Genomic DNA, 16307 nt, shown 5'->3' with positions numbered 1-16307 from the left:
AGGAAATGACTTAAGTCTTCTATTTATTGCCATAGGCAGTTGTGTAAATCTGGTTCTGGGATAATCTTTACTACATTTTGCAATAGGCATTCTGTAATAAACATTAATAAGACCAGGATCGAATATTTTTATTTAGTATTTTCGCATAGAGACTATAGTTATTTAGTATTTCTTCTAACATTTTTATGGTATAGAGTTATTTTTAAATTTTGATATATTTTAATTATACAAAGATTTTTAAATGGACTAATATGTATAAATTAAATTTTAATCAGGAAATCACTGGCAGTTGTAATAACAATTAACAAAAGACAATATCTAAACTCAAAAATTCTAAGTTAAATTAATATGATTTTTTAAAAACTAATTTATGAATAAGATAAGGTATCTATTATTAATTTAAATTGGCCTCCCATCCTTGAGATATATAATGAGATTATAATAGATGATCTTAAGGCTATCATTCAATTCTGAAATTCTAAAATGGATCATTTAAAGTAAAGTTTTTAAATTTTAATTTTTCTCTCTCTTTAGTCTTCTTTGTGTTAGACATACATGTGTCTGTTTGACTATATATATGATAAACTTTTTTTTTTTTTTTGCTGTACGTGGGCCTCTCACTGTTGTGGCCTCTCCTGTTGCGGAGCACAGGCTCCGGACGCGCAGGCTCAGTGGCCATGGCTCACAGGCCCAGCCGCTCCACGGCACGTGGGATCTTCCCGGACCGGGGCACGAACCCGTGTCTCCTGGATCGGCAGGCGGACTCTCAACCACTGCGCCACCAGGGAAGCCCTATGATAAACTTTTGATTTAAATAGGCTTAGAATGCATATTACCATTGTTTCCCAAGATTTCTACTAATCTATCATTCATCTACTTGGCTTTTAATAAACAAAAAGTTATTTTCCCAGTTTGAATTTATTAGAACTTGTAATGGTTATATTAATTTCTTAGGGCTACAATAACAAGTACCACAGACTTGTTGGCTTAAACAACAGAAATTTATTCTCTCACAGTTCCAGAGGCTAGAAAATCAGGACCATGTTCTGAAGGCTCTAGGGAAGAATCCCTTCTGACTTCTTTCAGAGTCTGGTGGCTCCAAGCATTCCTTGGTGTAGAGCGGCATAACTCCAATCTCTGCCATTGCCTTCACATAGCTATCTTCTCCCTTTGACTTCCGTGTCTGTGTCAAAATTTCCCTCTTGTCTTAAGGACCCTAGTCATTGGATTAGGGCCCATCCTAATCTAGCATAAATTCATTTTAACTTGATTAAATTTGCAAAGACCCTATTTCCAAACAAGGACACATTCTGAGGTTTTGGGCGGACACTACTCAACCCAGTACCAAAACATATAGTAATAAATTAGAGTTTCTCTTTAGCCTGCAATAACCTATACTGCCATAATGAATTTAAATAATTCCTTCCAAAAGCAAGGAAGTCTGCAGGGGGTGGATATGTGGGATGGTAAATAGAGCTGATCAACGAATATTTCCAGCTTCTTCGCATCCATAAAGGGGGAGTGGGGTGGATATTTTTTCTTGTTTGGGCAACAAAATAGAAATAGTGTAATTCGTCCCCAACCAAGGAATTTAACAGCCATATTCTGCTTTTCCATTTGTTCAGAAAGTGAGCGCTCCAGCAACCTAGATCCTGGAACAAGGATGATGTAGAACAGAGTCTCCAATAGACTCACAATATAGCAAGAAATAAACCTTATTGCTTAAGACTTTGGAATTGTTTGTATTTGTAGAATATGCACCCTCAATGGCAATGATGTAAAATTGGTTTTGGGGGGCAAACAAAATCTTATGTATAAAGTACATACATACATGCAGCGCATAAACATATGTACTGTATCTGTGGTATTAAATTCCATGGGGAGCTGATTAGGACAAAAATACCTAAAGATGCATCTTAGAGTAACCGTGAGAAAAAGGTTGAGAAACTCTGCCATAGAAAAACCTAGTCTATCCTGCGTGATACCATAGGTTTGTTGACACTGAATATGAGTTAGTTTCAAATTATTACACTTTCAAAGTTTTTTCAATTTGAGCTTTCATTAACTACTCTGAACTGTGGGGCTAAAAATAACATTACCCTCATATGCTTTGTGATGTTAAATAAGACAATCAATATAAAAGACTTATTGAAGTGCTTGCCACATAGTTTTTAAAAGTTAGGTATTTTTCTAATATTAATCATGGTTCAATGTCCTGTGAAGAAATAAATACCACATTTCCATTTAAACTTTAGGCAATATTCAAAGTAGCTTATTATATTTGTCAGAATAGGCTAAGTGCTAAAACAAAGAATACAAAAACTTCAATAATTTATTAAGTATAATACTAATTATAAGTTATTTTTTTGTCCAACTCAATGAAAAACATTCAGAAGAGAGTGTGATCATTCACTCTACATACTTATTCTGGGACTCATTTATTCCATCTGGTGGTTTGGTGTTTTCTACAGGGTTTGGCCATCCAATGAATGATAGAATAAAGTGTCTGGGGTGCTATGGGAGGTATCTTAGAGGCCAGTCCCAGAAGTGCCTGCATTGGCCACATCTCAGTCACATGATATCTACCTGCAAGGGAGCTGGGATATTTAACCAAGCTCTTAGTAGAAGAAGGAAAGAAAATAATTCAAGGTTGCCATACAGCATTGTCTCTGCCACCATGATGGAGATTCATTAATACACTGCAACACCCAAAGTGTTGGAAACCAGTTAAGATGTTCACTGTGCAAGTTCTTTAAAACCATCATTCATACACCCATCTGAGTAGGCACTATCTTAATCTTTTTTTTTTTTAATGGTTGAGACAATTGTAAGATCACACTGTAACACAAAGTTAGATCTGCTTGTTCCAGAGCTCCAGCTCTTAGCCAGCATGCTGTATAATTTCCCCAGTTAGGCATTCATTCATCATTCCGTCTCCTCCCAGGGATAATGAAGTAGAAATGCTACTTCACAGTTAGATTGGAGAAGAATAAAATTTTCCCAATGATGAGTGAATGGTCTACTTAAGAATATTGTGAAATCCCTGGAAGTCTTAAAATAAAATGTTTTCATCTCTTTTTTGATAATTTAAGCATGATTCAGAAAAAAGGCTGGAAAATAGACTACCAATACACCTATAACGTGTTGCCCCACCTTTGTGACATAATGTCTTTTTAATGTGTGTGCTTGGTGGGAAGTAGAGAAGGGAGGAACAAAATAATAGGTAAGTAATAACCTGAACTTAAGCCAGATGTAGAGACAAGCTAAAGAAAGAAAAATCCCACAGTGCTCATCATGCTATATCATTTTCATTGACCCTGTCTATACCAATCAGTGCTTCAAACACTCATGATTGCTAGATTACCGAAGGAAAGGATCATAGATTAGTAGTCTTTGAAAAATGAAAAATTAAAGAATAGAAATTTGGTGAAACATTTCTCTCATTGCTAAAAATTGTAAGTCAATTTTTAGATGCTCAATAGAGCTTACATTAGATACAATATAAACATATTTAAATTGTATACTCCTACTAAATATAAAGAGCTAGTCATTGAAAATAAAGTATATTAAAAATTAAAACAAGCCAATTTGATAGGAGGACCATACCGTTTGTATGAAATTGTCAAAAACTACACTAGCATTTTTCAATTTTAATGATTTGATTTTTCGATCTTTTTACATTAGTATTAGTATATAATGGAAAAGCCAAAATTACTCAGAAAACAAAAGTCACTTATACCTATACTGCTTTTTAGTAAATGATGAATCACTAGAAACTGCTTAAGAGAGACTTTTTATCCAAATTGAAATATTTTGATCTGAAGTACTTTATATGTCATATTATTCCTTCATTTGTAGTTTTGTTTCTAAACTTGTACCATGACAACTTTTCCAGATATTTCACTTTTTTAAAAAAATTTGTTTTTGATGTGGACCATTTTAAGTCTTTATTGAGTTTGTTAAAATATTGCTTCTCTTTTTTATTTTTTGGCCACGAGGCATGTGGGATCTTAGCTGCCCCACCAGGGACTGAACGCACACTGCCTTCACTGGAAGGTGAAGTCTTAACCATTGGACCACCAGGGAAGTCCCCAGATATTTCACTTTATCACTTTAGTAAGAGAATGTGTATTTACATCTCTCACTTTTTAAAGCAAAATTATATTACTTAGCCTCCCTGCTGGTATCTAACAACTGAAAACGTAGTACTCGTTGTAGAAGGACTTCAAGAACTCTGCAGGCAGCCAGAAGTTATTTTATCAGGCAGAAATAAGATAATTTGGATATTGGAAGAAAATCAGAATTTGCTCCCGAGCAGATTAGTTCTTCTGTATGACAGAACCATAGGCAGTTCAATTGGATTACATGTGCCCTTGGATTAATTCCATGATATTATTGTTAAGAGAGAGTAAGCAACTTCTTTTGAATTTGAAGAATCCATTGTTAAATAGTCTAAAAGACAACTCAGTGAGCAGAAAACTAAAAATTTTGGCCTATAGGTATGATGAATCTTTTCCTAAATCTTTGACAATCCCTTCTTCTTAAGAACAACAAAAATTCTGTTTTGGATTTTTAGAGAAACCTTCTTATTAGGATTACAGTTGTGTTGCTAAAATTCAATTATACAAAGCCCAGGTTGGAGCAGATGGACTTGGAATAGTTTGGCAAAAAATCAAAGGGATTTTCTTGGGTTCATTATGTTGTGATATAAAAATAGCAGAAAGTGTATTATTTAACATCATTGAAATTAGGCTGTATACTAAAATTAGAACTCGAGAGCTTTAAATAGAGATGATAAAATAACCAGCAGTAAAAGACTATGCAGGGATAGGAAGCCTAGCCTGTTATGGTCAGAGGCCTCATAGATGGAGGTGCACCTGTAAATAATTTCTATCTTGGCAAGACTGACAATTCTGCTTATTTCTAAGAACGCTTTCCTAATCTAGATGAAAGGTTATCTTCCCCACCAAAGAGCTACTTTTTAATTTATGGCCGAGGTTGCGGTTTCATAGATCACTTAAACGGAGGGAAGGGGGTAACGGACAACCTCAGAATGAGGAGTACTGACCTTAAGGAGATAAAATCTCATTGATGAACTCTGAAATAGCTTTATGTGTTTTAAAAAATTCTAAATTTTAAGGTATACACACTTAGAGAAATTATGCCTCGATATTATTTATTATTAATACTTAATGTAATATTTTATTTAATCAAAAGCTATGTTAAGTTTGGAAGTATCACTGAAGTTTTCAATCAAGATAGAAAATAATTTTCCAAACTGGTTTTAATTCTAAAAAAAAAAGAAAAATTCTTCTTGACCACAAATGACGGTATTTGGTAGAAAATACTTTGTTTTTGTGATATATTGCTACATTTCAGTCAACTTAAATCTCAGATCTCTAAGAATGGAATATTTTAATAACTCCATGTAATGTACCAAAAGTACTAATCATAGATAGATACATAGATAGGCAGACTGATTACAAACAGAGTATTAGTGAATATCGAAAATGAATTGACTGAAATCAGATACTTAGAACATATTTCAGAAGAACAAAATGCAATTTATCTTGGCTTCCTCAAATCGTTTTGCAACAAGTTGGAGTGTAATAAAAAGAAGAATAACCTAAGAGCACATGAGTCATTCTTCTCTGATCTGGATTTTTAATGCTTCGCTTATTTTAATTGTCCTGTGTTCTTTTGTAGATAGTAACCCATACGTTTCATGTAAATGTGTTGTTTCTGCATAGTATGGTAAGACAATCTTATATAGAAAAATTCAAACTGAACTGATAACAAATGGTCTTCTGGCTGTAAAAAGATTCTTCAATTTTGGTAACAAAAACCGATTATGTATTTCTATATGTTTTGATGTACCAGCTCTTAAATTAATCAATCAAAGCAATTTATGAAAGTGTTACAGTGTTTCTACAATGTGAAAGATATTTTAAAACCCTTAGGAGCATAGATTTTGTAGAGAGATCTGGATTCAAAGGCAGATTGCACTTTTTATTAATTTGGGTTAGATATCTAAACTTCAGTTTTCTCATCTGTACAATGGGAATAATATCAACCACATAAGGCTCTCATAGGATTTAAATGATTTAATGAATTTTTAAAAACTAGAACAATTCCTGACATATAGCAAGTGGTCACCACTTCATAGTAGATATTAAAATTATTATCAGGGATCAGTTAATTTGCCTATGTATACCACCTTGCAACTATAATGAGGGCATGATGGAAAGAGTAAAAAATAAATAGATTGGGGTTTTTCAAATTATACCACATCCTTTGGGAATCTGGTATGGAAAAGAAATATTTACTATTTTATATCTTATATTGTGCAGATTGGCTTCAGATGAGTATTTTATGTTTCTCCAGGAATGCCAACTCAGAAGTGCAATCACAAAGAGGATCATTTGATCACCTTACCCCAATTAGGGTTAATTATAGTCTCCTACACATAGATGTCTTTAGATATCTTAAAATACATATTTATCTGGTAGGCACATTTTGAGCACATAATAATACCATTCCAGGTTTTACATAGATTTCCATGTACATTTTCTACTTAGCAGCTTGTTTAGAGAAGAAAAAAGAAAGAAACAGTTGATATTTGGGAAGATATTATAGCTAAGTGCCCATTTAATTGTGTGTATCTTAAACCTTCTAATCTGGCGATGCGGGTGCTTCATTGTTCTAAGCTATTTCTGGCTTTGTCTTAATGAAAACCTAAAATAAATTTTTTTTAGCTAAAGCACTACTAAAATTGAATTTCCAACTTCTACTAGAATGTTCAGGTTTTAAAGATTTTCCTTTTAGAAAAACCAAGTGAGAAATCCATTTCTTCTATAGACACTGCTCACTAAAAGTGTGTTAAATTTAATAGAAATGTAAACTTTTCTCTAATACAGATCTATCAAACCTCCCAGAAGGTAGTGTCTTTGTTCCCCTTGGACTTATTGTTGTCCATATTACATTTCTGTCTGTAGACTCTTACAGTAACTGTTACTGTTGAGAGTTTTGGTCATAATCTTGAACCATCACTTGGTATGAGAGTCTTATATGTAAAGTTATCAGTTTTCCTTGATCACATTTTATGTCAAATGAGAGACTGACAGAGTATTCTTTTTAAACATCATTTATGAACTTACCTTCAAGAAAAATCACAAAACATAGACCCCTAAATTCCTTTGTTACAGACATTATTAAATACTGTAGGTAATGTATTGCAAAAAGATGGCACCAGACTGAAATCAATGGTGTGTTTCGTCACTTTTAGTAAGTAAAGTATGAATACAAAATGATGATGCTTGGTCCAAAATGCCAAATAAATATAACCAAAGGAATGTCTCTTAAATAACTCTTTTCTCTGTGTGGGGTCATTTGTCATACTCTATACAAGGACAACTTTCTGTGAGATGTGAGGTAACATTTTTCTGCCCTAGGGAACAACAGCAATTGCTAGGTCATTCTCCTTCAAACTACCCTCCTCCAACTTCCCACGTACACCCTTTCTGCCTCTGAGTGACTTTATAGATCACCTAAGGAAAGGCATTTGTAGATGGTTGAGTGTAACATATATGAAGTCAAATCTACCTTTTTCCCTCCAGATGAATAGCCATGACAAAACTCTTCAAGATGAAATGTCCCAATATCTTCCTTTCTGAGATCCATCTGAAAATTAAAGAGCTTTAAGTCTATATGATTTGTTAATTTCTGCATTATTATTAGGGAGACTTTACTTTCAGAATATTTTCTGTTGTACCCATGTAGGGACATTTGAAATAGAGATTGGGGGGTGGTGGTGGTGGTGCATTAGAGGAATAAAATAGGCTTTGTAATCCCTGATTTTAAATCTGATCAGAATGTTTAAAATGAAAAATTTAAAGAAATATAAATTATTTGGCAACATTAAAGATAGATAAGAGAGATATTAATCCAATGAATTTTGTCATTTTCCATGACCACCATATCATCTAAGTTAGACTTGGCCCTTTGGGTTAAAAAAAAAAAAAAAAAAAGCATGTGAACTTGTCTCGCCCTCCCCTCCCCACTTCTTTTCTTAGAGTGGTAAAAGAATAATACATTTAGAAATCATTACTGTGAGAATTCAAGTGATTTAACTTCAGCACACTAATGCACTTTTTAAAAACAACTAAATAATGTATATAAAAATTGTGCTGAAATTACTCTTAATGCTTCACAAGAAGAGTGGCTTGTTTTATTCTTCTGCAAGACTATTTCATTACCATAATTTTCAAGCATGCAGAGGTGCCGTAAAAACTCTCCTAATTCCTTGTGTGTCACTGACCATTTTTTTTTTTGAAACACACAATATCACATCCATAATAGGCAAGGGAGCGCTAAATTGAGTGGCAACACCAAAATGTACCACCAGACAAAGGCTCTTCTTCAAACTGCTTCACAAGGCCACGAACAGAAAGAATCTTTTCTAATATTTTCCAGTAGGGGGAACTAAAGACTCACCATCCAGCTTTTAGCTCGGCTCGGGAACCTGCGTGAGTTCTTATAACCCGCCTTGTAATCATCCGAACTAGCATCAAACAACTACCAGCGAGCCTGTGATCACACGTGGGCCGGGCTCCACCGGCCACACCAGTGGCACCCCAGACACTAGCATCCCTTTGATCTAATGTGGGCTGCCTTAATCTTCCCGGTCCTGAATGGCATTCACTTGGTGGGTTCTGCCTTAATTTTCAGGATTTTGTCATCTTTGGGCTGCAGTTCAGCTGTTTTTGAGCTTCGTTAGCTCAGTTGGGTTTTCAGGTTTTCCGAACTTCCTTTCAGAGGTGATAGTCTCTGGAGGGTAATAACTTCGGGTACCGGTCCCCCGCACCCAAGCTCCCTGATCTCCTTTCTCCATCCTAAGCGTTTCCTGAACTCCCTGGCATCCCTCAGCCCCGCGTCAAATTCATCTTTGAGGGGGGCATAAGGCAACTGAGTAACAGAAGAGGGGATGCCACCCCTTCCCCTCCCCCCCCCGGGATTCCTCAGGGGGCCATAGATCTTGGCTAAAACAAGCCAGAGGAGACTACAGATTTCTGTACATCTCCCTCCCCCCTTTTTTGTGCCTTTTTGACGACGGAGAAAGCACCCCGACACAACCTTTCCGCTCCAAGAGGTGGTTATATTGTTTCCTTTCCTTTTCTCCCTCCCGCTCAGCTTCTCATTTTGCTAAAAGGTGAAGAGTGAATGTTTGTGTGATTTTAACGGGTAATGAGGCTGCACCCGGGGTCCTGGACGGATGATCTTTTTCCAGAAAGCGTGTGCATCTCCGGCAGACGGAGGGATGAATAATTAGGAAGGGCTTCCATGAAATCGCTCACCGAGAAAATTACCTGCCCATTAAACGGGACGCGGCGAAGGGCAGGAGGCTAGAGCCTACCTATCCCCTCCCGAGGCGGGAAGCAGGGGGGGACGACGAGGCGCAGAGAAGGGGAAGGAGTTGACCGGTAGCCTCGGCTCCGAATTTGTTAATTTCTGTCCCACTAGGACTCTAGGCTTTCCAGCTCCCCCTTCCTCCACTGCCCAGCGGGCTGGCGCCCCCTGTGCGGGCGGGTGGCGGAGCGTGGAAGTGGAGGCTCCGTGCACCCCCTCATCACCCCCCGCCCCCCTCCCCGGGGCAGACTCCAAGCAGCTTTCATTCCTCCCCTCCCCTCCCGCCTCCTCGCCTTCCCTCTAAGTCCTTCCACACGCGGCAGCTGCAGGAGGAGGCGGACGCTCTGCTGCGAGGCCGCGGGAGCAGCGGCAGCGGCGGCGGCGGCCGTACCAGGTGGACTGGCGGCTAGACCCGGGCGGGTGGCTGGACCGCGCGCTCCCCTGCTCTCCCGCTCCTGGGCCCCTGGGCTCACCCGCCCCGCTCCGCACCCGCCCGCCGCCTGCCGCCGCCCGGGTTCACAGCCGCTCGGAGGCGGCACCGCGGGGGGGTGGCAGCAGCCTCAGCCCTGCCCCTCTATCCCTCCCGCCTTCCCTCCCTCCCTGCAGCCCCACCACGTAGGAGTTCGGATTCTCCACCCGCCTCGTCCCTATTTCCCTTTGCCTCTCTTTCGGGAACGAGAGAGGTGGAGGGAGGCAACGAGGTTGCAAAGGAGAGGGCCGCCAAATTGGCCCGCCAGCAAAGTGTTGCTTTGACACATCCTTATTATGGAAGTTTAGTGAAAAAACTCTGGACGTGGAGCTGCTACCCAGACGGAGACCGGGGGAAAGGAAACCAGTGGGCAGGCCAATGTTTTTTTTCGGCAGCGCGCTGGCAAGTTTGTGGAACACTTTCTAGGAATTAGGTCTTTTTCCTCTCCCGTCATCTTCTTGACTTCTGAAGAACGAACTTGGCTTTGGATTGCCATGGAGCCTGAGGAGAGGGGGTTAGACACACTTGAATAATCCCTCCGGCTGGGCTGAATTCGTGGGAATTTAGGAAGCCACAGTGAGGAAATACAGCAGCCTTGGGAGTGCTCTCTGTTAATTTGGATGGATCTAAATGTGCCCCATTCAAGACCTCTCCACTAACCCCTTCTGATCTTGCCATTTGCTCTTCTTGACTTTAATTAGCAGCTAGAAAAGTCTAAACTTTGGACCTACCTCTTTTTTTGATACTTATTTTTGTACTTTTGCTCTCTGGGATTGGTTTCTTAAACAATCTGGATCCTTTTTAATATGTCAAAATGAGTCGGCTGATGTTTACACAACTACTGCTCTGTGGATTTTTATGTGTTCGGGTTGATGGTAAGTTAAAATGTTTCTATCCTGTCCCTCCCCCCGCCCCCAAAAAACCCAACATTTCTTTCTGAGTCGGATGTGGGCTATAAATAAAATGACATTATATCCTTTGGTCCCTTTTGGCCAGGCATGGGGGCTTTGGGGGAAGCAGAGGTTTTAAGTCTTTTGTTTCTAAACTGCTGCAAATGGAACGTGTTAGGAGTCACCTATTGTTGTAATTTAATTAATTGAGGAGTTGGGTAATAAATGATGGGCTCTCAGTTTTGTTAGAAAAAGAAATATGAAAGTAAATCTCTTGAACGAGTCTAATACTCTTGTTCTCCATTTGGGGTTTGTTCTTGTATCTGAACTTTGGCTTAGAAATTCAAGTGAAGTGAGTAATAGATACCCCAGTGAAGGTGCAGTAGATTAGGAATTTGAGTCAGGGATCTCAGGGATCAATGTGTATCACCTGCGTGCTGGTAAGTGCTCTCCTAGCGTGATATCAGAATGAAGATTTAGATCATAGGGAGAAAACTGTCAAAAGTAAGACAGGGCGAGGCTCCAGGAAGGGGGAAGCAGAAGCTGTGGGCTGGCTGTGGGTACGAAACGCTCAGCTCAGTCCCTAGTGGCAAACACAATGGGGATCTGAAACAGGTGCTGTAGGTGTCTCCCTCTAGGTTGAGTCAGTCTGTCAAGCAGACAGCATTCTGCCTCTGATTCTCCTGTCTTTTGTTCACATTTGGTTTCCTGGGGTATTTTCATAGGATGTCAATTTCCTGTGGGAGGATTGCAAAATCCTTTTTTGTAGCTCTTTTGAATGATGAGTGGAAGGAATCGTTAACATGCTTTTTTGTTTGTTTGTTCCAAAGAAGAAAGTCAAAAGAACAATTTGATATTAACCTAGAGACTTTAATTTTCACATCAATGGAAATAATTGGTCTAAAGAGAAGATTAGAGCATGATATTTTTGCCTGCATGTGTGGATTGTAGTACTTTAGCTTTTTAATTACTGTACTTATAAACATTCTGAGGTGTATTGGTCCAGATACTTGAGCCATTATAGTAGCTTGTTGCTACATAAACTTTCCTCCAATATTTGCATTGTGGACGAAGTCATTATTTGGGACACTGCCTATTTTTGCCCGCCTGTAGGAGCTAACTTTGTTCCTGGCAGCTGCTGTTGCCCAGAGCCCCATGTATCAGACTCAAAAAGGAAGCCCTTCTATAAACATGAGGCAATAAGGATGAGTTTACCTTCAGTCAAGTGGCTGTTTTCAATCCTGGACTACATAAGTACCCATGCCCCCCAGCGATAGTAGGCGAGCGTTCATGTGGGCACACTGCTTTTTTCTTTTTTCCCTTCTAAGTAGTAGATGTATAGGAGTAAATCACTGTGAATTCTACTGTGGCAATATCTCTAATCATATCTAATCATTCACCAGACATTTTCTTCTTCAATACATTTACCTTTGTAATACATTTAGATTACAATCACAAAAAGGTTTTGTCCCAAGTGTTTTGATTGTCACAATAAGACTTTAATATAACTTTTTGGATATGTCCTCACAAGCCATGAATTTGTATACTGCAATGCCAGAAATGCATTATAAACTATATATTAGATTACAGAACTATCACCAAGTTGTTTTTTTTTTTTTTTCAGTCGTTGTGTAGCTAGCTGGAATACAATTAAATTGCTCAGAGGAAATCAGAAAAGCTTGGTGTTACAGAATGTAATTAATGCACCAGGGTGTTTGGAGATATATGAAACAAATGCAATTAACCACCTTCCTGGAACAGCAGTAGCAAGACATCATTTCTCCCCTTCCCTCCCTCCTTCGCATCCTAGCTCCCTCCCTTCTTTCCCTCTCTCCACTCACCTTGCCCTTCCTGTCCCACAGATACACCTAGGACCTTTGTTCTGTTTTGACATTATAGGATAAGGGGGTAGTTTGTGTCTGAGCCATAACTGTGCAGCAACGTTCATAGTAATGTAGTGAAAAATGCCCAAGATTGAGGAGTTGAAAAGGTAGTATTAAATTCTTGTGTGTGTGAAACTAGTTTTTGTATTTAGCATCTACTATGTCCAAAGCAATGGAAACTGTGGACACTTACTGAATTAGTATGTAAGTCATACGTTTGACATTGGATTGCCCTTGGTTTACCCCCTAATAATGACAGCCCCTCCATGGGGCTTGTTAAAAATTTGGGATGTAGACAACACTGCCCTCTAGGCTATTTCAACACACCAGGATTGTGTGTTTACATATATAATGAGGGGGTTGTTTGTAGGATCTCTAAGCCTTCTTACTTTTCCAGGGTTCTATGATTTCTAGTTACTTATTATCCTTCTTAGAAGTGTGTGCTTATTCTCCCCATGAATTTCAAATTTCGAGAAGCTTGTACCATTTCAAAGATATACTGACTCTCCTTGTGCTAGACACAGAAATTAATTTTATTCAGTGACAAATGATACATAGATTTGCATTGAAATTTGCTTGGTGGGTTATTTATATGTGCATTTTTATAGTGTATGAAAAATGTTAGAGTTTTGCATCCTCATGAAAGTTATGTGCCATTATTATTTATGATTTTTCTGTATCTTGTGTCTGTAGGAATCTGTAGAGAATAAATATTAAGTTAGTTGAGAACTACAGGCAAACTTTTCTGTTTGGGATGTAAATAAAGATTATCTCATTCGATACAGATTAATTAACCAAATGCAGATTTTTCCTTACTATTAGGTATGAGAATATGTATTGAATTTAGCCTTTGTTCTCCAGATTTTCTTTATTTTTAAATAAGAATATGGTTTTGTAATCATTTACAGGGAACTAATATGAACTGTCACAAGACTGTTGGATTACATCTATATTTCATACATTGTGTCAGTTCGATAATTTTACAATACTGGTGAAAAGATGTTTTGCCTCTCACTGCTGTGGCCTCTCCCGTTGTGGAGCACGGGCTCCGGACGCGCAGGCTCAGCGGCCATGGCTCACGGGCCCAGCCACTCCGCGGCATGTGGGATCTTCCCGGACCGGGGCACGAACCCGTGTCCCCTGCACCGGCAGGTGGACTCTCAATCACTGCACCACCAGGGAAGCCCGAAAAGATGTTTTTAAGATGAAAATATTTCTTGTCTTTAATCCTTAACTGTTCTAAAATGAAAATGGCACGTGTGATATTTGGAGAGATAAAGATGATACGTGTGCATGGTGCAGATATATAATCTCATATAGGTTTATAGGTTTTGCTAAAGTGCTTCTTTCAGTAATGGACTCATTATTGTAGCTGTATGTAGTCCATTTCAGAACTTAAATTGCATATAAGTAACCTGAAATTTCTTCTTGCAACTATACACTAATATCACGTTTGAATTGGCTTTGTTTGAATAACCTTTGATTCTAGGCAACATGTGGACCATAAACCAAAAGGATTTCTTAATACATAGAGAAAAGAGTATCTTAAAGAAAAAAAAAGGTCATGATTATACCAAAAAAAAAAAATTCTAGTTATTGCATCCTTGAGCAACCTGTATAAAATAGCATCTTTGCTAATAAAAGTATGGATATGTAAGAACATTGCCTACATTTGGATACATATATAGTAATGAAGGGAGCTTATGTATGTAGGATGTGTGTGTTCAGTAATATCTGCTTCAGTAGCTCCTGCAGTCCATAGGAGTTATTTATTTATTTACTTCCTATGTGCAATTTGATTTTTGAAGAGTTAGAAAAATCAGATTTTCCTTTTTTTTTTTTTTTTTTTTTTTTTTTTTGCGGTACTCGGGCCCCTCACTGTTGTGGCCTCTCCCGTTGTGGAGCACAGGCTCCAGATGCGCAGGCTCAGCGGCTATGGCTCATGGGCCCAGCCGCTCCGCGGCATGTGGGATCCTCCCGGACAGGGGCACGAACCCGCGTCCCCTGCATCGGCAGGCGGACTCTCAACCACTGCGCCACCAGGAAAGCCCAGATTTTCCTTTTACTTATTTCTATTCCTAGCTCTCCTCTTCTCCTACTCCTCCTGTACCACCACTTCCTCTTCCACCTTCATTTCTTCCTTCCCCTCCTTCTTTTTTGGACCCAGTGGAAGGAATTAAAGAAATATTTGAAGAATGAAGAAAATAGGTGAGAGGTTTCTTGGATAACAATTTAGAAAATCTGCATTTAAAGGAGATATGTTAATAATATTTTTGGATATACCCAGTTGGGGTCTTGACTCATCATTTTTCTTTTACAATCCTGTAGAGCTTGATGCAAGCTTATATAGTTCTTTTTCCAGTTTAGGCAGACAGAAGTCTACAGACCTGAGTTCTAGCAGAAAGTTATAGAGTGCTGTATTAGAGATTTATTTTCAAAGAGAAGTATTGTTATGTTTCTTATAGTGTTTCCAGGTATAGCCCTGTCAACCTAAATCAATACATTGATGTTGTTAATGATTTTCTTCTTTTTTAAATTATTGAGTGAAGCATGAATGAATGATGACATAAAGTCTTTTAAGGGGAAATTTCCATAAACTCTGGCAATGTTTCAGCATAGCAGAAATCTAATATAGCATCTAAAGTGTAGCATATTCACCCAAAAAACCTGTCTCTCGCAAAACAACATTGGAGTGATCTAGGCCTCAATCCTTAGTGTTTTTTCCTCCATTTGCACCTAATCCTTAATGTCTTTCATCTGGTCGCATGGGTTTTAAATACTTCTTTATTCTGATACTTCTCAAATTGCCCTAATCACTTGTGGAAGAATGTAAATTCCATGAGATTACAACTTGGCTCTTCTATTTACCATTGTATCTCCAGTGCCCGTACATTACTTAACATATCCAGCTGACTACATGACATCTTTGCTTGATATCTAATAAGAATATATCAGACTTGGATAGTAACTAGATTTGTTGTGGTGATCATTTCCCAATGTATACAAATAGCGAGTCATTGTGTTCTACACCTGAAACTAATATAATGTTGTATGTCAATTATACCTCAATAAAATAATTTAAAAAATGAATATATCAAACTCAAGCCAGGGATAGAATTTGCTTCTCTTTCCAGTCATCTCCAGCTCAGTGAATGGCATCACTATTCACAGTTTTATCATGACCCAAAACTAGGAATCATTTTTGACTTGTTCTCACAGCCCATATCTGACTTGTTAGTAAATCCTTTGAAATATACCCTGATACCTAAAATTTTATGCATGTGTTTGTGAGTGTTTCCCCAACATTTTAATATAAGCATTTTCAAACATGCAACATAGCTGAATTTTACAGTGAACACTCATATTCCCATGTAGATTCTACCATTATTTTACTATACTTGATTACCACATATCTATCCGTTTACCCATTCCTCTAGGCAGCCATTAATTCATCTTCTTGTTTTGATGCATTTTCAAATAGATTCCAAATGTTTCTTACTAATTCAACCACTACCATCCTGGTCAAAACCTGGACTATTGGAGTAATCTGATAAATGATCATCCTGCTTCCCTTTCTGTTCTTCCTGTCCCCACACCTTACCTCCAACCAGTTAGTTCTCCACCCAGTAGCCACCTTTCAAAAGTATGTAAATAAGATAA

General features: G+C 38.2%; 1 protein-coding gene across 7 annotated transcripts in view; it reads left to right on the top strand.

Moving 5' to 3' along the window:
• The first annotated feature begins 10019 nt into the window (after nucleotides 1-10019).
• Nucleotides 10020-16307, top strand: part of ROBO2 (roundabout guidance receptor 2) — a 594883-nt gene continuing 588595 nt past the window's right edge. For 5 of the 7 annotated variants that reach the window (XM_032630902.1, XM_032630898.1, XM_032630899.1 and 2 more), the window contains exon 1: nucleotides 10505-10749. In XM_032630902.1, the coding sequence (XP_032486793.1) occupies nucleotides 10689-10749 (61 nt within the window). In that variant the 5' untranslated portion in view covers nucleotides 10505-10688. Of the gene's footprint in view, nucleotides 10750-16307 lie in introns of all 7 variants that reach the window. The other 2 variants (XM_032630901.1, XM_032630900.1) reach the window with 1 other exon arrangement.

The sequence above is a fragment of the Phocoena sinus genome, chromosome 4, assembly GCF_008692025.1.
Source record: "Phocoena sinus isolate mPhoSin1 chromosome 4, mPhoSin1.pri, whole genome shotgun sequence".
In the NCBI taxonomy this organism is placed as follows: domain Eukaryota; kingdom Metazoa; phylum Chordata; class Mammalia; order Artiodactyla; family Phocoenidae; genus Phocoena; species Phocoena sinus.
Note: the sequence above shows the minus strand (reverse complement) of the source record. Positions and strands in the feature narration are given on the sequence as shown.